This window comes from Rhinolophus hipposideros (genome assembly GCF_964194185.1).
Source record: "Rhinolophus hipposideros genome assembly, chromosome: 21".
In the NCBI taxonomy this organism is placed as follows: Eukaryota; Metazoa; Chordata; class Mammalia; order Chiroptera; family Rhinolophidae; genus Rhinolophus; species Rhinolophus hipposideros.
Genome location: NC_138067.1, coordinates 47,436,850 through 47,463,750, shown reverse-complemented (window position 1 = coordinate 47,463,750; position 26,901 = coordinate 47,436,850). Strand labels below are relative to the sequence as shown.

General features: G+C 51.0%; 2 protein-coding genes across 8 annotated transcripts; both read left to right on the top strand.

The window, feature by feature from the left end:
• Positions 1-216: 216 nt before the first annotated feature.
• Positions 217-15,176, top strand: PTPRH (protein tyrosine phosphatase receptor type H; the record flags this gene model as incomplete). Its single annotated transcript, XM_081031557.1, has 18 exons — positions 217-267; positions 1,285-1,318; positions 1,524-1,790; positions 2,386-2,652; positions 3,590-3,856; positions 4,184-4,453; positions 5,180-5,479; positions 5,788-6,054; positions 7,906-7,984; positions 8,091-8,138; positions 11,665-11,755; positions 12,503-12,593; positions 12,859-12,935; positions 13,027-13,161; positions 13,515-13,637; positions 13,848-14,008; positions 14,346-14,481; positions 14,570-15,176. 18 exons carry the CDS (start codon positions 217-219, stop codon positions 14,696-14,698), a joined length of 2,793 nt encoding a protein of 930 aa, XP_080887683.1. The 3' UTR covers positions 14,699-15,176.
• A 571-nt stretch (positions 15,177-15,747) lies between these two features.
• SYT5 (synaptotagmin 5) lies at positions 15,748-22,342 on the top strand. Of its 7 annotated transcripts, XM_081033146.1 has the most exons (10): positions 15,858-15,996; positions 16,558-16,612; positions 17,062-17,164; positions 17,720-17,892; positions 19,489-19,608; positions 19,703-19,870; positions 20,221-20,388; positions 20,618-20,735; positions 21,014-21,147; positions 21,778-22,342. In XM_081033146.1, exons 3-10 carry the CDS (start codon positions 17,086-17,088, stop codon positions 21,976-21,978), a joined length of 1,161 nt encoding a protein of 386 aa, XP_080889272.1. In that variant the 5' UTR covers positions 15,858-15,996; positions 16,558-16,612; positions 17,062-17,085; the 3' UTR covers positions 21,979-22,342. The 7 variants fall into 7 exon arrangements, with proteins under 7 accessions (XP_080889270.1, XP_080889271.1, XP_080889274.1 ...); XM_081033148.1 differs by lacking the exon at positions 16,558-16,612 and having other exon boundaries at positions 15,773-15,996; XM_081033149.1 differs by lacking the exons at positions 15,858-15,996; positions 16,558-16,612 and adding an exon at positions 16,692-16,728.
• Positions 22,343-26,901: the final 4,559 nt, after the last annotated feature.

The following is a 26,901-nucleotide window of genomic DNA, read 5'->3' as shown; positions in this document are numbered from 1 at the left end:
CCCATGGCCAGGTGGAGCAGGCAGGCCGAGAGACCGGACCAAGGGCGGGGTGGGGCTGGGAGCTCTCACACTGGAGCCTCCACTTCCTCCTCCTCCCTTCCCAACCTGACCTGTGACCTCACCTTTGGGCTGGGAAAGGGGAAATTCTTCCATTTAAAGTCCAGCAGGTGGAAGGTCCAGGGTTGGGACACCTGATCCCTCACAGTGTCTGCAGACATGGCCAGTCCTGGTGGGGGCCTCAGAACCTGGGGGAGCCTGGTGCTGCTGGTGAGTGCTTCCAGCCTGGTGGAGTGGGGTCTCAGGGAGGGATGGGAGGAAGGCCACTCCTGGGTCTGAGAGATGGGGAAACGGGAGTCCCTGAACTCAGGTCCTGAGGGAGTAAGGGCTGATGATTCCGGGAAGAAGGAAGCAGGTGTCTGGGTTGGGAGAGATTGTCAGGGAGTCTTACACCTAAGCTTTTAGATATTGCAGTGTCTGGGGTGAGAGTCAACTCTGGTTTACAAAGACCCAGGAGTTCTGGCACCCAGGCCCTCCTCCCTCAGACCCAGGAGTCCAGGCCCCCAGGCCTTCCTCCCTCAGACCCAGGAATCCAGGCCCCCAGGCCTTCCTCCCTCAGACCCAGGAGCCCAGGCCCCCAGCCCCTCCTCCCTCAGACCCAGGAGTCCAGGCCCCCAGGCCTTCCTCCCTCAGACCCAGGAATCCAGGCCCCCAGGCCTTCCTCCCTCAGACCCAGGAGTCCTGGCCCCCAGCCCCTCCTCCCTCAGACCCAGGAGTCCAGGCCCCCAGCCCTTCCTCCCTTAGACCCAGGAATCCAGGCCCCCAGCCCCTCCTCCCTCAGACCCAGGAATCCAGACCCTGGCCCCTCCTCCTTCAGACCTGTGTTTGGCCTCTGGTCCCCAGCCTTGGTCTCTTCCCTGTTCCGTTTGTTGATTATTTTTCTGTTCCTAGTCTTCCAAGGCCATACTTTTCAGGAAGTGAAACCATTAAGTTTATCTCTCCGCCTTATCAGTGGAGCCAACACCAGCCCGTGTGTCCCTGGAGCCCCACCCCTACCCCCCAACACACACACACCCAGAAAAGACTGCCCAAAGTTGGAGTGACCTTTGTCAGAGCTTAGCGTGGGGGAAGAGACATTGCACATTGTCTCTCCTCTCCTTTAGGCAGCTGTGACTCAGGTGGGGGCAGAGGACAGGAGGGTACTGGCCAACCACCCAGTTCAATGGTCTCACCTGGGTCCGGGGAAGTAGGGCTCAGTCTGATTCTTGCCCTCTGGGCTCTCCCCAGGGCCTGTGCAGCTGGACAGGGGCCAGGGCAGCTGGTGAGTGACCCCTGCTGAGTTCACCGCCCACACAAAGGGGTTGCACCTCAACTCCCGTGAGCTTCTGGGTGGGGGAGGTGTCTCCATGGAGGGCCTGGTGATCCATGGCAGATGCTGATGGGAGTGGTCTTTCTGGACACTTGATAAGAGCTGGGGATAGTGATCTGCTTTCTGCTCATATCGGACCTTCCTTCCCAATTCTCAGCCCCCAATTCCGTTAGGAACCTGCGTGTGGAGGCCCAGACCAACAGCTCCATCACCCTGCGCTGGGAGGCACCTGAGGGCCTGAAGCCGCAGAACTCTACCTACTGGGTCCAGTGGACTGGACAGGGTGACAAAAATGAGATCCGAAACACGACAGACATCAGTTTCACAGCGGACAGACTTGACCCTGGGTCTTCATATGAATTTTCTGTGTGGGTGGAGGAAGGTGGAGTGAACAGTTCCCAGAAGACCCTGAAAGCCACCACAGGTAAGGGAGGCAGCCACTGTTTAATTTTTTTGTTGTTTGTTTGCTTTCTAAAGGGAGGCGGCTGGCAGTGCTTGAGAACACACACAAGAATATGGCAGGTTCTATAGACCAACAGAAATATAATGGAAGCCACACATATAAATTCAAATTTTCAATGGGCCACACTAAAATAAGTAAAAAAAAGAAAAGAAACAGGTTAAATTCATTTTAAAGAGAGATTTTATTTAGCCCAATAGATCCAAAATGTTATCATTTTGACATGTAATTGATATAAAAGAAGACCAATGAGATGTTCTATTAGGCTGGTGCAAAAGTAATTGAGGTTTTTGCAATTATTTTTTAACCATTTAAACCATAATTATGTTTGTACCAACTTAATACATGCTCAATTTCATATCATTCTTCAAAACTCAGTGTGGATTTTATACTCACAGCACATCTTGGAACAAGCCACATTTCCAGGGCTCAGTAGCTGATATATTGGACTCGCAGATCTAGTTACCCGCCCCATGCCTGCTGAGTCCAGTGAAGGAAGGCCTGGAAATGTGGGAACCAGAAACCACAGCTCACTTCCCCTCCTGTCCTGATTTCTCAGCCCCCAACGCTGTCGGAAACCTGAGTGTGGAGACGTGGACCAACAGCTCCATCACTCTGCAGTGGACGGTTCCCGATGGCCCAAGCCCTCAGAACTATATCTACCAGATCCAGTGGCCTGGAGATGGTGATGAAAATGAGACCCGAAACACGACAATTACCAGTTATGCAGTGGAAGGACTTCAATCGGCGTCCTCTTATGACTTTTCTGTGTGGGCGGAGAAGGACGGAGTACCTGGCTCCAGGAAGACCCTCGAGGGTTTCACAGGTCAGAAGCACCCTGTTTTGTTCCCTTTGCTTTGCATAGCAGGGTGGTGGTGGTAGGAGATGGTTAAGATCCTACAGGAGAAGGTGTTAGCAAATGGGGGCCAACTTGTCCTTAGCCCTCATTGGGCCAGATCTTCCATGAGTCTGTGGGAGACACTGGCCACATCCCAAGGATTATCCCCAGGCCCGCCTGCCTCTGAGTTAGTGGCTGGGGAGCTTTCTAGATCGCAATACTGGGAGTCTCTTCCTGAGCAACCAGGGCTGTGGAGGGGCAAAGCAGGTCACCTCAGCTCTGGGGGCAATAGGTACTGTGGAATGTAAACACTCTGACCTCTGACTCTTCACCTCGTTCCAGCTGTGACACAGTCTTGAGGGTGGAAGCTGTGACATCAGCTCCATCACCCTGACCTGGACAGTGCTCCTGCTCTAGGCCACCACTGTCCAATATGGTAGCCTCTAGTCACGTGTGGCTCTTTAAATTTAAATTCACTAAAATTGCAAATTCAGTTCTCCATTTCATGTGTTCATGAGCCCTACTGAGGGGCTCCCAGTCCCCCTCATTCTCTCACTGGGCTAGTGCCCGCCATATGGGACCCTGAAAGTATTTCCACCATCACAGAAATTCTACTGGAAAGCGCTGGCCTAGATCTTTACTCCCCCAAGTGTGGCCCCCGGGGGCATCCCTAGCATGCCCCGAGGACTGACTGGAACCACTATCTCGGTCTTGTCCAGACCCACTGGGTCAGGACCTACATCTTAACGATATCCCGGTGCTCTGTGTGCACACTACAGTTTGAGAAGCACTGGTCTAGACCACTCACCCTGCATCTCCTGGTAGTTGAGGCAGGACTGGGAACTTTGAGGGTTATAAATGCCCACTGAGGTCCTGTCTGATCTGCTCCCCTGCTGACACCAGCTCCTTCTTCCTAATGTTTCAGCCCCCAACCCTGTTAGGAACCTGAGTGTGAAGGCTCAGACCAACAGCTCCATCACCCTGAGCTGGGAGGTGCCCAAAGGCCCTGATCTTCTGAACTACACCTACTGGGTCCAGTGGATGGGTGACAGTGACAAAACTCACATCCAAAGCTCAACAAACACCAGTGTCACCATGGATGGACTTGAACCTGGGACTTTGTACAAATTCTCTGTGTGGGCAAACAAGAATAATATACCTGGCTCTAGCCAGAACCTCAGCATCTCCACAGGTGAGAGGCACCGATATTCATTCTGTTTGGTAAGAGGCTGAAAACTGGCAAATATGGCACCTCCTACAGGCCCTGAGCTCTGGCCATCATCTCTTCGACCTTGAGCCAGATCCACCCACCTAGAGTCCATAGCAAAGACGTGGCCATACCTGGGGACTGGCCTGTCGAGAAGTCTGCCACTGAGCGTAGGGCTGCAGTAGCCCAGGTCCCACTGCTAGGAAGTGTTTCTTAACAAGCTGGGCTGTACAGGAACTGGGCACATCACTGTGTTCTGGATAGTTGTGGATGGGGTACATAGAAACCCTGACTACCTGTTTCTTTCTGCAGTTCCCAATGCAGTGACAAGTCTCGGGATACAGGACCAGACCAACAGCTCCATCACCTTGAGCTGGAAAACTCCCCTCGGCCCAGGTCACCCTCCCTACACCTACTGGGTCTCATGGATAGAGGAGGGCAGTTTTATCTTTAGGACCCATAACACCACAGATAATAACATCACGCTGAAGGAGCTGGAAGCTGGGAGCATGTACACCTTCATCGTCCGAGCGGAGAGGCACAGGATCATCAGTGACAAACGGAGCTTCATTGGGGCCACTGGTGAGACTCAGTCCACTTCTGGACCCAGCACTATTGGGATGGGGGAGGACAGTGATAGGGGATGTTGGGAGCTTCCTGGGAGATGAGCTGTGCTCGCTGACCCTGTCCAGCCTCATCAGACCTTTGGCTTGTAGGCCTGCTTCGTAGGGGGTGTCTGTCCTCAGCAACCAAGGCTTTCCAATTTTGGGGTCTGTTTTTGGGAATAAAGAGAGCCCCTGACTGTCCAGCACCACCTCTCTGGAACCAACAAAGTCACCAGCTAGACTATCGTCCACAGGTTGTCTTGAGGAATGAGCTGAAGCCTCAGAGCCCTACCTTTCAGCCTACACATGGAGTGTCCCAAGCATGAGAGGCACCAGAATTACCCCAGGGATTAGGTTCACTGTTAATGGACAGAATCTGGACCCTTTAGTCTTTGGCCATTTGGGCGAAGGAGACTGAAGTCAACAGCTTCATCTAGAAACTTGGTGTGTCTAGAAGTGAGAAATGACTCTGCCTTATGCTGACCATGGAGCTAGGTGGTGGGTGAGACAGAGGGTTGCAGACTCAGAACAGAGTGGGCCAGGGTGGTCCTGGCCCCGCCTCCTTTCTGTGGTCCACACTCCTTAGGAAGTAGACTCATCTGATGATTGAGGCACCACAGCTTGCTGTGAAGGGGAGGTGAGCAGTTTTGGGTATGAGAATCCTTGCGGATTCAGCCTCTTGAGTGTCTTTTTCAATTCTCAGCTCCCAGTGAGGTCACAGATCTGCAGAAGAAGACTCAGACCAACAACTCAATCACCCTGCAGTGGGAGGCCCCTGCAGACCCCCATGCTGACTTCTACATATACTCGGTCCGGTGGGCTGGTGGGGGACATCCCCAGAGGGAGCGAGATCCCGAAAGACAGCTGGCCTACCAGACAGGCAAGACGAATGAGACTTGGTATGTGGTGGAGGCCCTGGTACCTGGGACTCTGTACAACTTCAGTGTGTGGTCAGAGAGGAACGATGTAGCCAGTTCCACACAGAGCCTTCATGCATCCACAGGTGAGATGGGCCCCCTTTTACCTGGTGAGGGGCTTAGGTCTGACTTGGGGGCAACGAGAAGTGAGTGGACTACAAATCCCATCAGGCCATGATTTCATAACCTATAATGATACAGAGAGTCAGAGAGCTCATGGGTGAAGAGACCTATTGGGAAAGGCAGAAAATGAGGCATGAAGAAGTATTTTGGTTTAGGGAAAGAAAGGATGGGCTTGTTGTCATGGAATTGGCATCACTGGTGGTGAAGTTGGGGAGGGATGGAACACCACCTTGGATGGCACCTACTGACTCCTCTTGTCTCCTCTACCCAGACCCGGACACTGTCACCATCACCTCCTGCATCAGCACCCATGGGGGCTACGGGGTCATCCTGACCTGGTCCTGCCCCACAGGAGGCTACGAGGCCTTTGAGTTGCAGGTGGGTGGGCAGCAGGTCTCCCAGGACAGATGCTCCTGTGAGACGGACGTGTCTGTGTCGGGTCTCCAGCCAGCTCAGGCCTACACAGCCAGTGTCACGACCATCTGGTCCACAATGAGGGCCCCGCCTGCCTCTGTGACCTGCCACACTGAGAGCACAGGTGAGCAGAGCCTCAGGGGACAGAGAAAGTCTCTCTAGACCTCATCAGGCCCTGTTGTAAGGGAGTCTCACCTGCTCATGGGGTCCTTTTGTTTGTTTGTTTGTGTTTTTCCCCAGCTTTCTTTAAAACAGTTTTACTGACATATAATTCACATACCATACAACTCACCTTTTTAAAATGTATAATTCAGTGGCTTTTAGTGCGTCCACAATATTGTGCAACCATCATCACTATCAATTTTAGAATATTTTCATTACCGCATAAAGAAATACCACCTTCTTAAGCCATTGTCCTCTAGTTGCCCCAACTCCCCCACGACCAAGCCTAGGGAATCTCTAATTTATTTTCTCTCTGTGTCGATTTGTCTATTTTGGACGTTTCCTAAAAATACAACATGTGGTCCTCTGTGACTGGCTTTTCTCACAGTATGTCTTTCAGGTCCACCCGTGTTGTAGTGTGTGTCAGTGCTTCATTTCCTTTCCGTTGCCAAATGACACTCCACTGTATGGCTGGACCCCACTGTCATTTCTGTTCTTTTGTGGATGGATCAGTTGGGTGCTTTCCACTTTTTGATTTTTATGAGTATTGCTGCTATGAACATGCACGTACCTGTTTTTGTGTAAACGTATGTCTTCATTTCTCCTGAGTATGTACCCAGGAGTGGAACTGCTGGATCACACAGCGACTCTATGTTTAGAATTGCCATTTGAAGAACTGCCAGATTTATTCCCACCATGGCGGCACCATTTTTTATTCATCAGTGGGGGTATTTAAAGAAGTTTGAACTTCTTCAAACAGGAAGTTTCTGATCATGTCCCACTGACTGTGGTCATAGGCTTCACTGGGCCTCAACAGTTCCTTCCTAGGAATCAGGGCCTCTTATAAGATTGGATCTGTGCTCTGGAGAGAGACTGGCAGTGAGCAATAGATGAGACTCCAAACTCACTTTCACTGGGGCCCCCCGCCCAGGACAGTCTCCATCTTTGCAAGAAGGGTCCCTGGGAGGATAGACCCTCTTGTCCAATTCTGTGGGACCAGGCTCATAGGGGAATGGGCTTCCCACCAGGCTGTGTAAGACCCCACTAGAGACTGTTGACAGGTCCTGGCAACTAGGACAGTTGAGAAGCTGTAACCTGAGGCCACCATGGCTGACGGTGGCGGGCTGTGGGCTTGAGTCTACCCTAAGACCAGGTGTCTGAGGACAGATCCTGGGAGATCTGTGTCCATCAGAGCCTGGGACCAAGGCCTTAGGCACCACCAGCCTCAGTGGGTCCCCCTGCAAGGGAGCCCTTCACCTAGCAAACAGGACATCTGAGAAGATGAGCCTCACTTCTGGGGAGAACCATCAATGCCTTCCCCCTCAGGGAGTGGGTTCCCAGCCTTGGCGTATTGCCGTGGGTGCTGGATCTCTCTGCTGTGGGGCTGGCCTATGCCTTGTAGGAGGTTGAGCAGCATCGCTGGGCTCTGCCCACTCAACGCAAGTGGCACCACCGCCCCACTGGTGACAAACCACAATGTCTCCAGACATTCCCCGATGTCATCGGTGGGGCAAAAATTGCCCTCGCTGAGAACTATTAGCCTAGGCCAAGGAGGGGAAGTGTCACTCTAGCCCCCAGGTCACCTGAGAAAATAATGAATTTGGAACAGTCTCCTGGGGTAGTGAGAGACTGAGAGGAAAGGCTGGGTGGGAGGTGGGGCTTTACCCAGAAGATTTCTCCTGTCCCTTCTCTGTCCCAGCGTCTACCCTGCTGTCCTTATGATCACTGTCTGGGTAAGGACGACGATAAGAGAGATGGGACACCAGGAGATAAGACCCGGGCTCTAACGGCTCCCTCCCCCTCCTTCTCCCAGGGGTCATTGCCGGGGCCATTGTTGGTGTCCTCCTGTTCCTCATCCTGGTGGGCCTGCTGATTTTCTTCCTGAAGAAGAGGTGAGAGACTTAGCGCAGGACTGAGCGATGAGCGTGTGGAGGTGGGGACCAGGGGAAGCATCAGCATCTCTGGTTCCAGCCTCACTCCCTGAACCGTTAATCACAGGTACAAGACGAGCCAGAAGAAGTCAGCACCCCAGGATCTGGTCTTCAGGTGAGTAGAAGGTTTTGGAAGCATCCAAAAGGATCACTGTCCAGTCAAATCAAGGGGTATTTGCTGGTCACTAGATGGTTCAGAGGGCAGGGTCAGTGAACCCACCTACTAGTCTCAGAAGGACCTAAGGCCCTCTGTGACAGGGATCACAACAGTTTCATTGCTCCCTACCCCCCAAGCAGCCTGGGCCAGTGACTTTGGAATCAGGTTCAGTTTCTCCTGAGACTTCCATTAATCCAACAAAATACTGAATACCTATTACCGTGTTTCCCCGAAAATAAGAGCTAGCCGGACCATCAGCTCTAATGCGTCTTTTGGTGCAAAAATTAATATAAGACACAGTATTATATTATATTACATCATATTGTACTATAAAGACACATTCTTATATTAAAATAAGACTTGGTCTTATATTAATTTTTGTTCCAAGAGACGCGTTAGACCTGATGGTCTGGCTAGGTCTTATTTTCAGGGAAACATGGTATGTGTCAGGCACTGTCCTAGGTGCTGAAGAAACAGTGAATTAAACAAAGATTCCTGTCCTCATGGATGTTCCTTTCTAGGACAAGAAGACATTGATAAAAAAGATATTAAAGAATGTGATACTTACTTGGAGACAAATAGGCAAGAGGTGGGGATAGGAAGGGTAGAGGAACATTTTAGATAGGATGCTAAAATTGGAGGAAATTGTAGACAAGGTGTCCAGGAATAGCCTTACTGAGAAGATGACTAAGAGGAAGTCACCTGACACAGACACTGAGCTAGTGAGGGAGAAGCCATGTGTACATCTGGAGAAAAGGCATTTCAAGAAGAGGGACCAGCAAGTGCAAAGGTCCTGGGGCAGGAGCGTGCTTGGTGTGTTTAGAGAACATGTGTGTGTCTCAGAGATTGAGTGGAGTGGGTGAAGGGAAGGGTAGTAAGAAATGAGGTCTGAGAGGTGGGAGCAGATCAGGTAGGACTTTGTACATGAAAGTAAAGACTCTATTTTTATTCTGAGATGGGTGTTTGGGGAGGGTTGTGAATAGACCAGTAACACAATGTCACCTATTGAAGAAGCAAAGGCAAGAATAGCGAGATAGAGGAAGAGCTATGTTATAACCCAAATAAGAGGTGATTATGTCTTGGACCAGAAGATGATTAGAGGTAGTCAGATTCTAGATACAGTGCGAGCGTTTAAATGGAAGAGCTGGTTAAAGAATGGGTGTGTGGTGTGAGTGTCAGAGTGGACTAAAGAGTGTCTCCAAGGAGTGCAAACTGAGCTCCAGGAAGGCTGGAAACACTGTTGTTTGAAATGGAGTGGCTACAGGGGAGCAGGTTTTGGGGGAAGTAATAGGAGCTTCGTGTAGACACCTTATGTCTGGGATGCTAGTTGGATCTGTAAGTGAAGAAGCTGAATGGGCAGTTGGGTAAACAGTTCAGTGGTTCAAGAGAAACTTTGTGCAAATGCCTTCATCACTCTGGGCCCTCTTTCGGCTGGGTCAATAGTCATCAAATCTCTTTGTTAGAATGATCCCCAGGGATGGATAAGGAGAGATGGGACAGGGCGAGAAGGGAAATTGGGAGACCAGCTGTGATGGTCTAGGCACAAAGGAATGCGGTGTAAACTGAGGCGGTGGCCATCAGAAGCAGATGCGTGAGGTAGAATAGGTGCAGATATAGGGGAAGGCGATGTCCTGATTCTTCTTTGCCATATAACCTGTTTTGGCCAGCATCCCACTCCAGTAAAGTGGACCTCTCCTCGCCTTGTCCTGTGCCCATCTGCCTTACATGGCATCTGTAACAAATCACCACATTCGTTGGATTCCCAGTCTGGCCCTGTCTATATGTTGAGCATAGAGACAGGGTTTGCCAACCTCAGTGTGTATGGCTGGGCATCCCAGCGATAACCCTCAAGGATATCCAGGTGGAGAAAGGCCAGTGGAGCAGGGGACTGCATCATTGAAAGGAAAGTTTATTGTACTCACAGGTCCCAAGAGAAGGGGCCATGTGGGGAAGCAGCGGGGTTGGTTGGAGGTGGGGAGACATGAGCAAGAACCTTTATTGTGGTTTCTGCAGGAAGGAAAGGCACTGAAAGGCAAGCAGGCTTTGTTTGAATAATTTCAGGGGCTCTGGGGTATGGGGGCTGTCCATGATTGTCTGGTACCTGTCTTTGGGGAATTAGGGCAGGTGGAGAGTGGCCCAGCGCATGTGTGTTCCATAAAGGAGGTGATGGGTTGTATATTTAATCAGCTGTTCAAGAAAGGGAACTGATGGGCCTCCAGCCAGGGTCTCAAGACTGAGTCAAGACAGCATTTATATGACTATATGACTATATTGTATGGAGGGAGATAGAAAGGGCTGGAACTGGAGCAACAGATCTAAAGCTTTTTTTTTTATGTGGGAGAGAGGTGATGATGTTTACAAGATAAAGGGAAAGAGGAGAGGGTACAGATATGGAAGACAAGAAAGAACAGATGGCTGGAGGAGGTGGGAGGGGATGGAGCCCCAAATGAAGAAGAAACACTTTTCCTTTTTTTGAATTAAAAAATGTGATTGTGGTAAAATACACAGAACATAAAACTTACCATATTAACTTCATTGAGCATAATGTCAAGGTTCATACATGTTGTAGCCCGTGTCAGAATGTCCTTGCTTTTTAAGGCTGAACACTGTTCCTTTGTATGGATGGATTACATTGTACTTACCCATTCATGTCAATGGACACTTGGGTTGCTTCCACCTTTTGGCTATTGTGAATAATGCTGCTGTGAACATGGGGGTGCACATATCTCTTCGAGACATTGCTTTTTTAATTTTATTATAAGTGTATTTTCCTAGGACCCATCAGTTCCAAGTCAAGTAGCTCACACTGGCCCATGTGGAGATCGAACCAGCAACCCTGGTGTTACAAGCATTGACTCTAATCAAGTGAACTAACTGGCCGCCCAAGACACTGCTATTAATTCTTTTGATATATACCCGAGAGTGGAATTAATGGATGAAGAACACCTTTTTGACCCAGCAATTCCACTTCTGGGTATTTATCAGAAGGAAACAAAATCACTGTCTCGAAGAGGTATCTGTTCACCCATGTTCATTGCAATGTTATTTACAATACCAAGACATGGAAGCAACCTAAGAATCCATTAAAGAATGAATGGATAATGAAAATGTGATATACACACACACATTGGAATATATTCAGCCTTTCAAAGGAAGGAAATCCAGTCATTTGTGACAACATGGATGGACTTTGAGGGTGTTATGCTAAGTGAGATAAGTCAGACAGAGAAAGACCCTGTATGAGCTCACGTATATGTATAATCTAAAAATTAAAAAAAAAAATGAACTCATAGATACAGAGAACAGATTAGTGATTGCCAAAGGTGGAGGGATGAATGGGTAGGTGAAGGTGGTTAAAGGTACAAACTTCCAGTTGTAAAATAAATAAGTTCTGGGGTTGTAAATAACAATGAAAACACCTTTTCTTTTATCCCAAGAGCACAGGATTAAAGGAGGTTAAAATATTTGTCCCTCCCCCGCCCAGCTTCCCAGGGGACATCCGGGCAGCTGACTTTGCTGATCACGTCAGGAAAAATGAGAAGGACAGCAACTGTGGCTTTGCAGAAGAGTACCAGGTGAGGTGAGGATGGAGGGGAGAGAGGAGTACCAGGTGAGGTGAGGATGGAGGGGAGAGGGGAGTACCAGGTGAGGTGAGGATGGAGGGGAGAGGGGAGTACCAGGTGGGGTGAGGATGGAGGGGAGAGGGGAGTACCAGGTGGGGTGAGGATGGAGGGGAGAGGAGAGTACCAGGTGGGGTGAGGATGGAGGGGACAGAGGAGTACCAGGTGGGGTGAGGATGGAGGGGAGAGGAGGGTACCAGGTGGGGTGAGGATGGAGGGGAGAGGAGAGTACCAAGTGGGGTGAAGATGGAGGGGACAGGGGAGTAGCAGGTGGGTGAGAATGAAGGTCTCAGCTGAGCTGCATGCACCCACCAGACCATTCCACACCCTTTGGGATTAAAAGAAAACCAGCAACATACATCTGTTTGCTTATATAAAATTCTGAGGCATGATTCATTTTTTGAATCATTGGAATCTTAAACTATGATGGTCCTTGGGTCAGTCCTAGAGAAACATCTTTGTTTTCCCATGACACTTCCACTCTCTAGCCTACTCTTCAGTCCCCACCATCCCCACAATTCTCCCAAATGCCCCAAGGGGATGATGGCACACACACATTTCATTTCTGTGGGTGCTACAGAACTCTAGGGCATGAGGGTAAATGGGGGACACTGAAGAAGGCAAAGGGAGTGATGGGGTGTCCTTCAGGTAAGGTGGAGGAATTGTAATGTCCATGCACCCCTCTTCTGCCTCTGCCCCTAGCATTTGGCCCTGGAGAGCCATAGCCAGTCTCAAAGGGTGGCCTCAGCTCCAGAAAACAGCGCCAAGAACCGGTACAGAAATGTGCTGCCCTGTGAGTCTTAAGCTTCTACTGACTTCATTCCCAGGCGTGACTGGCAGCACCCCAGCCCTGGCCCACCCTTTATCCCAGGGAGGTGTGTGTCCCCTGCCCACTTTTCCCAACTGAGGTTCTCCACCCTTCTCAGAGCTCCCAGTGTCTGTCTGCACCTCAGTAGGACTTCTGTTCTGGGGCCCAGTCTCACTCTTCTCCATGCCTCTGTGGCCTCTGGGCCTCTCACCCCTCTCTCTGCATCACTAAAGCTGGCCTTTTCCCCTAGATGACTGGTCCCGTGTGCCCCTGAAGCCACTCAGTGGGGAGCCAGGCTCCGACTACATCAACGCCAGCTTCATGCCTGTAGGTTGTGGCTGGGAACTGGGAGGGTGCAGAAGGGGCCTCAGAAGGGAAGGGCTGGAGGAGTCATGACCTGCCTGTTTTCCTTGAACAGGGTCTCTGGAGCCCCCGGGAGTTCATTGCGGCCCAGGGTCCCCTGCCTCAGACGGTGGGTGACTTCTGGCGCCTGGTGTGGGAGCAGCAGAGTCACACCCTGGTCATGCTGACCAACTGCATGGAGTTTGGTCGGGTGAGAGCAGACCTGGGGCCTGACTCCTGAGCTCCGGCCCATGACACTGCCCCAGACACTGGTCCCAGTGTAGGCCTTGAGCAGACCTCAGTGACTCCTTCCCATAGGACCCCAAACTCCTTCATCTCCCTCAGTCCATGCAGTGGTCCACATATGGGGTGAAGCTGATCCCAAAGAACTTGGGATGGAGGGCTCCTCCTGGCTGAGGTGAATCCACACCTGGCTGCCTGTGGGTCCTGCCTCCTCACCAGAGCAGGGGCTTCCCCAGCTCTAAATATAAGAACCACCATGCAGAGGGGCCTCATGGCAGGTTTGCTGGGCCTCCTGTTCTCTGACCCTCAGTCCTCCCCCAGGTGAAGTGTGAGCATTATTGGCCTCTAGATGCCCAGCCCTGCACCTACGGGCACCTACAAGTGACCCTGGAGGGTGAGAAGGTGATGGAGAACTGGACTATACGAGACCTGAAGCTCCGGCACGTGAGTCCCGCCAGCCTGCCAGCCCCACGTTAGCCCCTAATTCCTGCCCCAGGACATTCCAGGCAGTCCCCTCCGCAGAACTCCCCAGAAGTCTAACCTTCCAGCACTCCCCCAAGGAACCCCCATGTGCCCCAGGGATGCCCCTACCAGTCAGAAAACAGCCCCTCGCGTTCTGAGCTCTCTCCCTCCCCCAACCCACCCTGGGTCTAGACACAGGAGCAGAAGATTCTCCACGTGCGTCAGTTCCACTATGTGGCCTGGCCAGACCACGGCGTCCCCCACTCCCCAGACCCCTTGCTAGCCTTCTGGAAGATGCTCAGGCAGTGGCTGGACCAGACCCAGGGAGGAGGCCCCCCCATTGTGCACTGCAGGTGAGGACCACCCTGAAACCGCTCCCTGTGAGAGCAGTGGCCCCTCGGGACTCAGAAAATAGAATTATTTGGGTCTGCTAACAGTTCCTTCTCAGGTGTGGGAGGAGTGGGAAAGGCACATGGGGCCCTTGGAACAGGGTCTGGCAGGTAGAGAGAACTCCAGGAAGTCTCGTGTAATTAATTTCCCCTTCATTAAGTGCCCTCCGCTTACATTGTGTTCCCCTGAATGGTGTCTTGCTGAATAATAACCTGATCCCTGGGTGCTCCAAAAATAGATCCCTCCAGTCTGTCTCAAGAACCCCCTCCCATGGTCTGACCACTTCTTGTCCCTGCTTAGTGCTGGAGTGGGCCGCACGGGCACCCTCATCGCCCTGGATGTCCTGCTGCGGCAGCTGGAATGTGAGGGTTTCCTGGCGCCCTTCAGCTACGTGAGGAAGATGCGGGAAAGCCGGCCACTGATGGTGCAGACTGAGGTGATGGGTTCGGAGGGGACAGGGCTTTGGGGGTGGGGCTACGGGGAAAGCAGGCCAAGGCTCACGCCTCCCTTTGGCACCTCCTTAGGCCCAGTATGTGTTCCTGCACCAGTGTGTCCTGCGGTTTCTCCAGCAGTCATCCCTAGCGCTAGCCAAGAAGGAGGCCACATATGAGAACCTGGGCTTTGAGAATGAGACTGCCACTCATGCCTGCTAAGGGAAGCTAAGCTTTGGGGCACTGAGACCCCGGCCCAGTTAGACTTGAACTCTGGATCCCTACTTCAGCCCAGATTCCTGGACCCCTGGGAGAAGAGTGCTGGGTTCCCAGATTCCCAGGTCCTGCAAGAGAAGGGGCTGACAACACTGTTTCCCTGGGGGAGAGAGATCAGGTGGGAGCCAGGATCCTGGTTCCTTGAAGGCAGGGAGGGGGTGGGAGATAGGGTGTCCTAGTTCTTGGCAAGAGGAGGATGCTAGGGGCCTGGGCTGCAGGGTCTCATGGAAACAAGCTGGGTTCTAAAGAAGGAAGGAATGAGGGTCTGGGATTCTGGCTACCCAAGTAGAAAGGGCAGGCAGAATCGTGACCATCTTTTGTTCCAGAAACCATATCAGTCTTCTAGGTCTCAGGTTTTCCAGCACACATTGCCTGTACATATTTTTTCTTCTACCCCATAATTTATTAAATCACTGTTCTACCCAAGACTCTTGGCCCAGTGGATTTCTGGGTCTGGAAATAGTATTGGGATGGGTTCCTGGAGATGGAATGTTTAGGTACTGAGGCAAACGTCCTATGGAGGAAACTAGAAGGGCCCACAATTTTGCACCTGAAAAATATAGCTTTGGGTGGTTGAGTCTCTCAGAGAAGGTTAGAGGTACAAAGTTCCGTGTCGGTCTGGGCAGTGTGGATGTGGTTCCCTGGAGCAAGGAACATGAGGCCTCTCCTCCTGAGCCTGGCGATAGGGGAACTTAGGGGGTGGGATGATGTCTGCGGCTGATATGCTGGAGACTTTCACACTGAGTCTCTCATCTGGATATCTGAATTCTTGGGTCTCCAGAGAGGGTCTCTTGTGTTCTAGGACCAACCTGGCACTCGGTTCTTTGGGCAGTACAGGGGGTGGGGAGGTGGGGGGCTGGATGCCAGATGGCTGAACTGGAAGGCAGAAAATCCTGGGAGACCAGAGGGTATATCAGTGGGCGCTCTGGTGGTTCCTGCCTGGGGGCAGGACGAGGGGCCGGGCGGATCTTTCCACTCACCCAGGACCGATCATGCATGAGCGCGCGCGCGCGCGCGTGCACACACACACACACACACTCTCAACACACACACTCTCAACATACACACACACACACACACACACACACACACACACACACACACACACGCCTGGCTCCGCCCAGCCGCGCCCCCGCCCCATCGCACTCCACGATCAGCACCCAGGACAGCGCCACACGCCTGCGTCAGTGTCAGGGCCGACGCCTCGGTGTCTCCTGGGAGGGTCCTGTCCAGCTGCTGAGAAGGTAAGGAGCTGCTGGGACCTCCCTTCCTAAGCCCCATTCTCCATCCCGTCCCTCAAGGAACGGAGTGTGTTGTGTTGGGGGGGACCATGGGTGGAACCAACAGAGGGCGTGGGAGGGCTGGAGCCTGAAACATTGAGATTGGGATTTAGACAGGTGTAAGGACAAAGAGCCAGAGAGGAGGGAGGAATGAGCAGGGGGCGAGAGTGAGTGACCCCGGGAGACAGAGGCCAGACAACAGGGAGAGGGCAAGGGAGACTCAGGGGGAGCGACGAGAGGCCGATGGGGGTACAGACAGAAATAGGGAGTCAAGAACGAGTAGTGGAGGCCGAGGCGGTCACGAGGACAGGTGTGAAGAAATTGCTCGGGATGCGCGGGAGAGACAAACAGGCGGAGAAGAATGTGGGCGCCCAGCAGAGGCAAAAGGGCAGCCTCCCTGCAAGAATGGGAGAGGAAGGGCTCCCGAGTCCCCTTCCAGAGCCAGATGTGGATGGAGGGAGGAGACAGCTGTGGGCGCCTGGACCGACGGGCAAGGCCGCCCCTACCCACCCTCGCTCGTCCTAGGACCTGGGTCTAGGATTCCAGGCCCGACAGAGCGCAGAGCCAGTCTTCCCGGCAGGTACTTGGCTTGCGTGAGTAGCCCCGCCCGTTGTCGTGGCAACAGGCCATTGCCAGGGCAACCAGCGTGGCTCCCACCCCGCCGGAATAGAGCCAGGCGTTGCTCTGGGCAATAGGGTGCGTTGGTTCCCTGGCTCTTCTTTGCACACTTCCGGTTCAGGCCCGGGGGAGGGGCGAGGAAAAAGCAGACATCAGCGGGATTCCTGCGGGGGCCTCGGGAGGAGGGGGCGTCCCTTTAAGAATGGAAGTAGGTCTTGGAACGCACTCCCAGCCCGCGTCCTTTGTCGTGGATGAAACTACAACCCCCAGCATGCCTCGCGGCGGCTGACCAACTCCTATGCGACCAGTCGCCCAGGATGCCGATGGGAGTTGGAGTTCTTTGTCATTGGGAGAACTCAATGGTGGCAAGGGGTGGGCATGAGGGGCTAGGGCGCTTGGCTGCCTCCGCAGAAAGGACCGTAGGACCACGCCGCCATGTTTCCGGAGCCGCCATCTCCGGGGCCTCCAGCTCCCGACGCGCTACCGGACTCGAGCCGCATCAGCTACGGTCCTGGTGAGCCAGACCCGGGGCCGGAGCGAAAGGAAAGCCCGGCTAGGATTATCAGGGCGGGATTCGGACGGGTGTACTGGGCTGGCGGGCTGGAAAATCCGGGTGGCATCGTAGGCGGTATTATGGACTGGACTCTAAATGAAATGGAAAATGAACAGGTTCTTAACAAAAACGAGAACCAGATCAAGGGGTGTGGAATGGATTAGAATCTTGGATTGGTGCAATGGAAGGTCCACCTCTCCCTTTTTTTAAAGATACAGAAACTGAGGCCCAAGGAGCCGTTAAGACTTCTAAGAGCATCAGGAGTTACGCCGAAAAATTAGAATAGGGGTTGAAGTGATAGGCAAGAAAATCTGGGTGGTGTCAGTCTGCCTGTATTAGGGCATCACTTCACTTTATAGGTGAGATCAGTTGGAAAAAAGACTGGGGAATACAATGGAATGGGTATGACTGGAGGGAAAACAAGGCCAGGATTCCAGCTTCCCCATGTCATCAAGACTGAACCAGCCAGCTTGCTTCTTAGGGCCTCAATGTCTGTTGTATCCATGCCCTCTGCAGTGCCCCCCTGGGCCCTGGCCACAATCGTGCTAGTATCAGGCCTCCTCGTCTTCAGCTGCTGTTTCTGTCTCTACCGGAAGCGTTGTCGGAGGCGTATGGGAAAGAAGAGCCAGGCCCAAGCCCAGGTCCACCTTCAGGAAGTGAAGGAGCTGGGCCAGAGTTACATAGACAAGGTGTGGCCTGGCCCAGCCCCTCAACCCAGCACCTTCCTGCACCCCTGCTCTTCTCCATTGCCTAGCAACCCCAGTCCTTGCTCCCTTCGCCCCTACACCCACCTTACTGGCCCTTCTCCCCTATGTGTCTAGCCCCAAACTGGACCCTGGGGATCTGGAGATGGACCAGACCTACTCACTATTCACAAGAACCTTCCAGTTTGGTGGAGAAGTCAGACATGCACACAGACATTCAAAATACAGGGTGGTGTGTGGCACATTAGAGGCAGGACAGGGCATATGGAGATGTAAAGAAGCTTCCTGGCAGAGGTGACACAGAGTTAACCAACAGCAGAGAGAAGGACAGTCTAAGTCAAAGGAAGTAAGTGCATGTGTGGAGGCCTGGAATCCAGGTTCTGAGATGTATTCGGAAAACAGTCACTTCCACAATGGCTGGGGCATAGAGCACGGATACACTACACTCTAGAGTGAGGTGGCTGGACAGTCATCAATATCCACATAATGAGGGCAATTGGGAGCCACAGAAGACTTTTGAGCAAGAGAGGACAGGGTCAGATGGGTGTTAGGATGAACCCTCTGGAACCCATGTGGAGGACAGGCCTAGGACAAGGAGACCAGGGAGGAGGTTGTATGGCAGCCCTGAGAGGGTGAAGGAACCATGACTTGGAAGAGTCCATTGGAATGGAAAATGGAAGTTTTCAGGTGCAAGGATCTGAGCATTAGGTCTCTGAATACAAAGTGAAATGATGCTCGCCTGGGATCCAGGGAGTCGTGGGTCTCCATCCCAGAAAAGCCAGCTCTGTGGCCTCTGAATTACAGGGTAATTCACTGACCCTCTCTGAGCCTCAAGTTTGTGATCTATAACTAGTATTACCCCTCCTCACTTGTCAACAAATAGCTGTTATAATTCTTACCCCTCGAGGGTGCCCTTTTGAGTTCTGGTGTCCAGTCTCCATCCCCACCCTTAAGCCAGTGACATTCAAAGACCAATTGCAACAGAATCACCTCCAGTATTTGAAAAAGAAATTCTGGATCTGGCACCAAACTTTCTGAGTCAGAATCTCCGAAGTGAAGGAATTTTACCACATTACTCAGGGGAATTCTGATTCACATTGAATTTTGAAAATTGTTGACTTAGGTTAAGGAGAAGGCTTCTGATTTTGCTGTTTTACTTTAGAACAACAAATACACAGTAAATGTGCCATTTCTTCTCCATATTTTGCTGTGACAAGATCACCAATCTACCTAGGCATTTACACAACCACCCAATACATCTATTAGCACGTGAAATAAAATCTCCTGCCTCCTTTCTGAAGGCAATGAGACACTCTCCTGTTTCTCTTGTCCAAGCATGGCTACCTGTCATCACATCTATTCCCCAACCATAGCAGACATCACTAATCAAACACTGTCATACTGCATGTGTTGATATGACTATGTCTGCCTATGGCAGACATCACTAATCAAACACTGACTGCTTAGCCTGCAAGTGCTCAGGTTTAGCTGACAGATGTGTGAGTCTCCCTTGGCTTCTGGGCCTGGAGGGTAACACCCTCAGGGGAAGAGTTCACCTGCCCTTGCCCCTGCCTCCCTAAGGTGCAGCCAGAAGTGGAAGAACTAGAGCCAGCACTATCTGGGCCAGGGCTGCAGGTGGCAGAGAAGAATGAGCTAGGACGACTGCAGTACTCACTGGATTATGATTTCCAGAGTGGCCAGGTGGGTGCAGAGGCCGCGCAGACGCTTTGGAGGGGAGGGTCCCAGGAGGGTCCAGAAGTGAAGTGAAGACTAGGGGCCCTTCATCACTGTACAGCTGCTGGTGGGCATCCTGCAAGCCCAGGGATTAGCAGCCTTGGACCTGGGTGGCTCTTCAGACCCCTATGTGCGGGTTTACCTGCTGCCAGACAAGCGGAGGCGGCATGAGACCAAGGTGCATCGGCAGACGCTGAACCCACGTTTTGGGGAGACTTTTGCTTTCAAGGTAAGCACCGAGCCTTAGTGCCCTACACTTGGCAGCCTGCCTCCAGCCTGTAGAGCACTGGGGACTGGCCCCTTCAGGTTTTTCTGGAGGTAGCTACAGCTCAGGTGGCAGCTACCAGCTCTGGGGACTATTCCACTGATCCCTTTGTTGTCTCTTTGGGGCACTACAGACCCCTGGGCTGTACCCTTGGTCCTTGGGTTGTCCCATTTGGCCTCTATGGACACCCCCCCCCAACTGTTCCCTGTGCCCCTCGCTGCTCCACTTGTCGCCATACACTGGAATGTGCGGTGCCCTACTTCTCTGATTCCCTACTCTCCATCTTGTGCTCTCAATGTGCACTCCCCACCCAGGTCCCCTACGTGGAGCTAGGGGGCAGGATACTGGTCATGGCGGTGTTCGACTTCGACCGCTTCTCCCGCAACGATGCCATCGGGGAGGTGCGGGTCCCCATGAGCTCCGTGGACTTGGGGCGGCCAGTGCTGTCCTGGCAGGAGCTGCAGGCGGCTCCGAGGGAGGAGGTGAGCACGTGTGGCCCTGCCCCTGCACTCTAAGCCAATCAGATCACAGGCCCTCCGGATCCGGGGCTCCAGCCATTCTACCTGCTGCAGAGGGGTACCCTCTTGGATTGAACCACTGGAGTCTTAACTCTGGACCATTCCATTACAAGGCGAGGGGGAAGGAAGAAGGGTCGCAGAGGGGTTGGATGTGCAGTGGGGATGTAGTGATGGGTCTCTCTCCATCTTTTAGCAGGAGAAACTAGGAGACATCTGCTTCTCCCTCCGCTATGTCCCCACTGCCGGGAAGCTCACTGTCATCGTCCTGGAGGCCAAAAACCTGAAGAAGATGGATGTAGGAGGGCTGTCAGGTGTGCGGGAAGCAAGGAAATGGTGGTGGTGGTGGTGGTGGTGCAGGGAGGTTCCTCTGGCTAAGGTTGACAGTTTCTCAGCCCAAGGGTCCCTTGGGGGAGAGGGAAGTCCAGGCTTCCATGGGAAGATGAAGATTCGATTTGGACACAGACCAGAGGAGACTTGAGGGGTGCATGTGGTGTCTCTGTTCCAAAGAAGAGTCTCATGCTTTCCCCTCAATCTGAGCCCCCTGGACTCATCAGTGAGCAGCTATAAGACTCCTGCTCCCTCTGCCTAGATCCGTATGTCAAGGTCCACCTGCTGCAGGGAGGCAAAAAGGTGCGGAAGAAGAAAACGACCATCAAGAAGAACACCCTGAACCCCTATTACAATGAGGCCTTCAGCTTTGAGGTGCCCTGTGACCAGGTCCAGGTGAATTCCTGCCTGCGGGTAGCCCCACCAAAACAGCCCCTGCCCTAGAGCCCCAGACCCTTAGAACCCCCCATGGCTAGGTAAAGGGAGACAGACTCCTTAGCTACCCCTAGAAGCTAGGGCTTGAGGATATGAAGTTCTGTTCTCGATTTCCTTCTATGAGAACCAGGCAAGACCAGGGTGACCCAACCCCAAGTAAGGATGCCTCACCCCCTCAGGAGCCATGGTTACTAAGAAAATGAGATTTCCCCACAATCCTTTAGGGACAGGCCCCTCCATCCACCTAAGAGTCCTGGAGGTTGGCTCCCCTTAGGTGGTTGCTCCCTAAGGAGGCTCTTAACAACCCCATAGCAAGAGGTCCTGAGGGTTTCTGCCTGTGCAGTTTGATTGCACAGGAAGAAAGATGGCAGCGGAAGAAGAAGGATGGCACAGCACCCTTCTAAATGCAGGCCTCTCCCCACCTTACCTCCCACCCCCTCCCAGTTTGAGCTCCAGGTGGGTTTTGGCCTAGGGCTTTAGCAGGGCCCCCCAGGACTCCCGGGGGGGCTCTCCTTAGTAATGCTACTGGAGCCACTGCCAGTGCCTCTGTGTCCCACTCTCCCATCTTCTCTTCCTCCTCTGCCCATCTAGAAGGTCCAGGTGGAGTTGACCATGCTGGACTATGACAAGCTGGGCAAGAACGAGGCCATTGGGAGGGTGGCTGTAGGGGCAGCAGTTGGCGGAGCTGGCCTGCGGCACTGGGCGGATATGCTAGCCAACCCCCGGCGGCCCATTGCCCAGTGGCACTCGCTGCGGCCCCCTGACCATGTGAGGCCACTGCCTGCACCCTGACCCCACCTTCAAACCCCTGACTCCATACTCCTGGTCAAAGCCACACCCAGGCCCACCTCTCTGACCACTAACCTCCCACACACCCACTCCACCCCAATCATCTGACCCATTCCTGCCTTCTCACCCTCATCGTGCCAGTCATAACTTACCAACACCCCCGCTGCACATACCCAGAAGCCCCAGGGATCCTTGGGGGAGGGGAGCAGTTTGGCCTCCCTCCCCTCACCTAGAGTACTGCCCTCTGCTTTGACAATCAGTGATCCCATCCTACTGTCCCCTTCACCCTACACAGGATCACCCACTCCTGTCCCCATTCTGATTCCTGCACTGCTCCTGGGGCCAAATAAATACTCAGTAACTTTGGTGGCCTGGCTCAGTGCTCCTTTTTTGGGGTGGGGCAGGGGCGGGGCCAGGGGTTCAAGACGGAGCTCCAACTGCAGGGGTGGGAGCACGTAAGAGTAGAGTTAGGGCAGCCCTAAGTGGAAAAACACTGAGGGAAACTCACCCTCCCACATACCCACCCACCTGTTCCTCCATCCAGCCTCTCACCTACTTACTCATTCATTCATTCCTTCATTTATTGATTCACTGGGCCCTCTGCTGCGAGGAGTTGATGAGAGGTCACTTACTTATTTGTGAATTTATCATGACTTGTCTAAGGTTATGTAGCTGGGCGAGGTGAGGAGGCATAGAGCTGAGGCCCCTGTGGTGCTGCGCTCTGTGCTGGATGTTGGAGCTGACCTGGAGAAGTATCTCACTCAAATCCCTACCCTGGTGGAACTCAGGTTGTCACCTGGCCAAAAGCTCTCAGCCAGCAAGTGACAGGGTAAGATGTAAACCCAGGCATGTCTGACACCAAAAGCCACATTGTCAAGAATCATGTTGTCTGGTCCCCCGAATATAAGGTAGTGGGATTGACTGCTGTTGTGGCCATCTTGCTGGCCAGGAAGGTAGGAGCAGAACTCAGAGGAAGATCTCCAGCTGGAAATAAAAGGATGAGCTGGATTTTTCCAGGAGGAGAATGGGGCGGATGTTAGCGGAAATAATGCAAAGAATCCAGATCTGGAGCTGAGAGGACTTACTCCCGTGATGTGCTATGATCAGCTTATGAAGCCCTGGTGTGTAGTTTGCCCATTTCCATGGTGTAAATACTCCCACTGTGGCTGACTGCAAGCCACCACTGTGAAGTCACTGAATATGGAGTTGGGAAGAGATGTCTAGTAGTGTACCAACGTAAACTATTTCCCAGTGTCAGGTCGATGGTCCCAATATTTAAGGCAAAGCCCCCCCAAAACCTCCAAAAAACAAAACACTCAGTAATGAAGATAAATATTATTTTAATGCAATATTAAAAAAAATAAAAATTAGGCAGTTGCTGTCCTCCTGAGCCTGTACACTCCTGCATTTTGGGAACATATTTTCTTTTTAAAAATAAACCCTCGGCCTGCTTGCCGTTGTTCACAACGAGTTGTTCCTACATCCTGGAATGCCTTCCTGTGATGACTCTGACCTGCTCTCTGATAACACACTTACTAGGTTAGAGCAAAAGAAATAGTTTTTAAGCCCCCACAGTATTGGGGGAGCCTGCGAGGAGAATTACTGGCCGGGGCACTGCTGGCTCCTGGCAACCACTGCATCTGGCAAGGACGTCTGCCGGCAGAAGCTTGATCCACTCTCTGGCTTCCCTCCTGGACCTGCCATAAGGACACATTCAGGACTTTCTCCCTTCCCTTGCTGACATCCCAGATAACAGCAGGCAAATTTCTCGCCAGGGTTGATCCTCTCTCAGGCTACCCTCGTGGACTTGTCATAAAGACGCTCTCGGGACTTTCTCCCTTCCCTTGCTGATATCCCACACAACAGCAGGGCAAATTCTCGCCAGATCTTCTTTAACAGGACAATATACACAACACAAGAGTTACCTTTGGAGCACACGCAGAGGAGAAGAACGAAGTAGTGCAAGTCAAACATAAAGGACACAAACTACATAAGATAACCCAGCAAGAACTAAGAACTCTAGGGGATCTACCTAATACGTCAAAGCAAACACAGAGAGTCAGCCAGGATGGGGAAACAAAGAAACATGTCCCAAATAAAAAAACAGAAGAAACCTCCACAACTGGAACCAAATGAAACAGAGGTAAGCAACCTATCAGAGACAGAGTTCAGAACACTGGTGATAAGAATGTTTAAGGAGCTTGGAGAAGACATAAAGGAGGATGTAGAAATCATAACGAACAACCAGTTAGAACTAAAGAACATAATTACTGAAATTCAGAACTCACTTGAAGGAAATACCAGCAGGTTAGATGAAGCAGAGGATCGAATCAGCAGCTTAGAAGATAAGTTAGCAGAGATCACCCAAACAGAACAACAGAAAGAAAAAAGAATAAAACACAATGAAGATGGTTTAAGATACCTCTGGGATAACATCAAGCGCAACAACATGCGCATCATAGGAATACCAGAAGGTGAAGAGAGGAAGCAAGGGATTGAGAACATATTTGAAGTAATAATGTCTGAAAACTTCCCTAACCTGATGAAGGAAACCAACACACAAGCCCAGGAAGTGCAGAGAGTTCCAACCAGGATAAACCCAAACAGGTCCACACCAAAACACATTATAGTTAAAACGGCAAAGCTTAAAGACAAAGAGAGAATCCTAAACGCAGCAAGAGAAAGACAGAGGGTTACATACAAGGGAACTCCCATAAGATTATCAAATGACTTTTCCATAGAAACATTGAAGGCCAGGAGGGAGTGGCAGGAGATACTCAAAGTGATGGAAAATAAAGGCCTACAACCTAGATTGCTTTATCCAGCAAGGCTATCATTTAAAGTTGATGGAGAGATAAAGAGCTTCCCAGAAAAGAATAAGCTAAAGGAATTTATTGCCACCAAGCCAGCAGTGCAAGAAATACTAAAAGGACTTCTGTAAATAGAAGAAAGATTAAAACAATCTAACTACAAATTTAAAAATGGCAATAACTATGTACCAATCAATAATCACTTTAAATGTAAACGGATTAAACGCTCCAATCAAGAGACATAGGGTGGCTGAGTGGATCAGAAAGCAAGACCCTTGTGTATGCTGTATACAAGAGTCATCTCAGATCAAAAGACACACTCAGGCTGAAAGTGAAGGGTTGGAATAACATATTTCATGCAAATGGAAATGAGAAAAAATCTGGAGTTGCAATACTTATATCTGAAAAAATAGACTTTAATATGAAGAACATATTAAAAGATAAAGATGGGCATTATATAATAATAAAGGGATTGATCCGACAAGAGGACATAACCCTAGTAAACATTTATGCACCCAACATAGGAGCATCTAAATATATAAAACAGGTACTGACTGACAAAAAGACAGAGGTCAACAGTAACACTATCATAGTAGGGGACTTCAACACACCTCTGACAACAAGGGACAGGTCTTCCAGACAAAAAATCAATATGGAAACAACAGCCTTAAATGATACATTGGACCACTTGGATTTAATCGATATTTTCAGAGCATTTCACCCCAAAGCTGAAAAATACACGTTTTTCTCAAGCGCACATGGAACATTTTCCAAGATAGACCGTATGTTAGGCCACAAAACAAGTCTTGATAAATTTAAAAAAATTGAAATCATACCAATTGTCTTCTCTGATCACAGTGCTATGAAATTAGAAATGAACTACAGGAAAAAATCTGGAAGACACACCAATTCATGGAGGCTGAATAACTTATTACTAAATAATGAATGGGTCAAGCAGGAGATCAAGGAAGAAATCAAAAGATATCTCGAGACAAACGAAAATGAAAACACGACGACCCAAAAATCTATGGGATGCCGCGAAAGCAGTCCTAAGAGGGAAATTCATAGTATTGCAGGCCTACCTAAAGAAACAAGAAACATCACTGTGGGGACAAAGCCCCCAAAAGCAGTTTCCAGGCTCTCGGCCTCACATAGAAAGGTGCTGGTTCAGGTAGTAAATGGCCATCAACTGTGATTGCATGGCCATCAGCTGTGACTAGTTGGCCGTCAGCTGTAACCAGTGAGCCATTGGCCACTAATATAACTGCCATAGCTACACTGGCAGAAAAAAATGGGGGCTAGCAAGAGCGGATTGCAGAGAGGTGGATGCCGCCGGCGAAAATATATTGGTTTGACTCCCCTATATATGGCTCCGTGGGTGTTCCTTTTTGGCCTCACCATGTCCTGCGTTCTTATGTGGGGAGCGGGAGCAGAGACCCCACAGGCCGCCCTGCACAACAATCACTAATCAACAGTTTATCTTCACACTTAAGGGATCTGGAAAAAGAACAGCAAAATAAGCCCAAAGGGAGCACAAGGAAGGAGATAATAAAGATCAGAGCAGAAATAAATGAAATAGAAACCAGAAAAACAATACAAAAGATCAATGAATCCAAGAGTTGGTTCTTAGAGAAGATAAACAAAATTGACAAACCTTTAGCCAGACTCATTAAAAAAGAGAGAGAGGGGACCCAAATTAATAAAATCAGAAATGGAAGAGGAGAAGTGACAACAGACACCGCAGAAATACAAAAAATTTTAAGAAATTACTATGAGCAACTATATGCCAACAAATTTGACAATCTGGAAGAAATGGACAATTTTCTAGAGGCGTACAACCTTCCAAGGCTAACTCAAGAAGAAACAGAAAACCTGAATAGACTGATTACCATGACAGAAATTGAGTCAGTAATCAACAATCTCCCAACAAACAAAAGCCCTAGACCAGATGGCTTTACAGGTGAATTTTACAAAACGTTCAAAAAAGAATTATATTACCTATTCTCCTCAAGCTCTTCCAAAAAATCCAGAAGGAGGGAAGACTCCCAAACACTTTTTACGAAGCCACTATCACCCTGATCCAAAAACCAGACAAAGACACCACAAAAAAAGAAAA

What these genes read in the sequence shown, in the direction of transcription:
- SYT5 (XM_081033144.1), top strand. Translation starts at nt 15,749, where the DNA reads ATGAGCGCGCGCGCGCGCGCGTGCACACACACACACACACACTCTCAA. An exon ending in CCTGTCCAGCTGCTGAGAAG is followed by an intron (nt 15,997 to 17,061) that starts GTAAGGAGCTGC and finishes CTGCCTCCGCAG; the next exon opens with AAAGGACCGTAGGACCACGC. An exon ending in ATGATTTCCAGAGTGGCCAG is followed by an intron (nt 19,609 to 19,702) that starts GTGGGTGCAGAG and finishes ATCACTGTACAG; the next exon opens with CTGCTGGTGGGCATCCTGCA.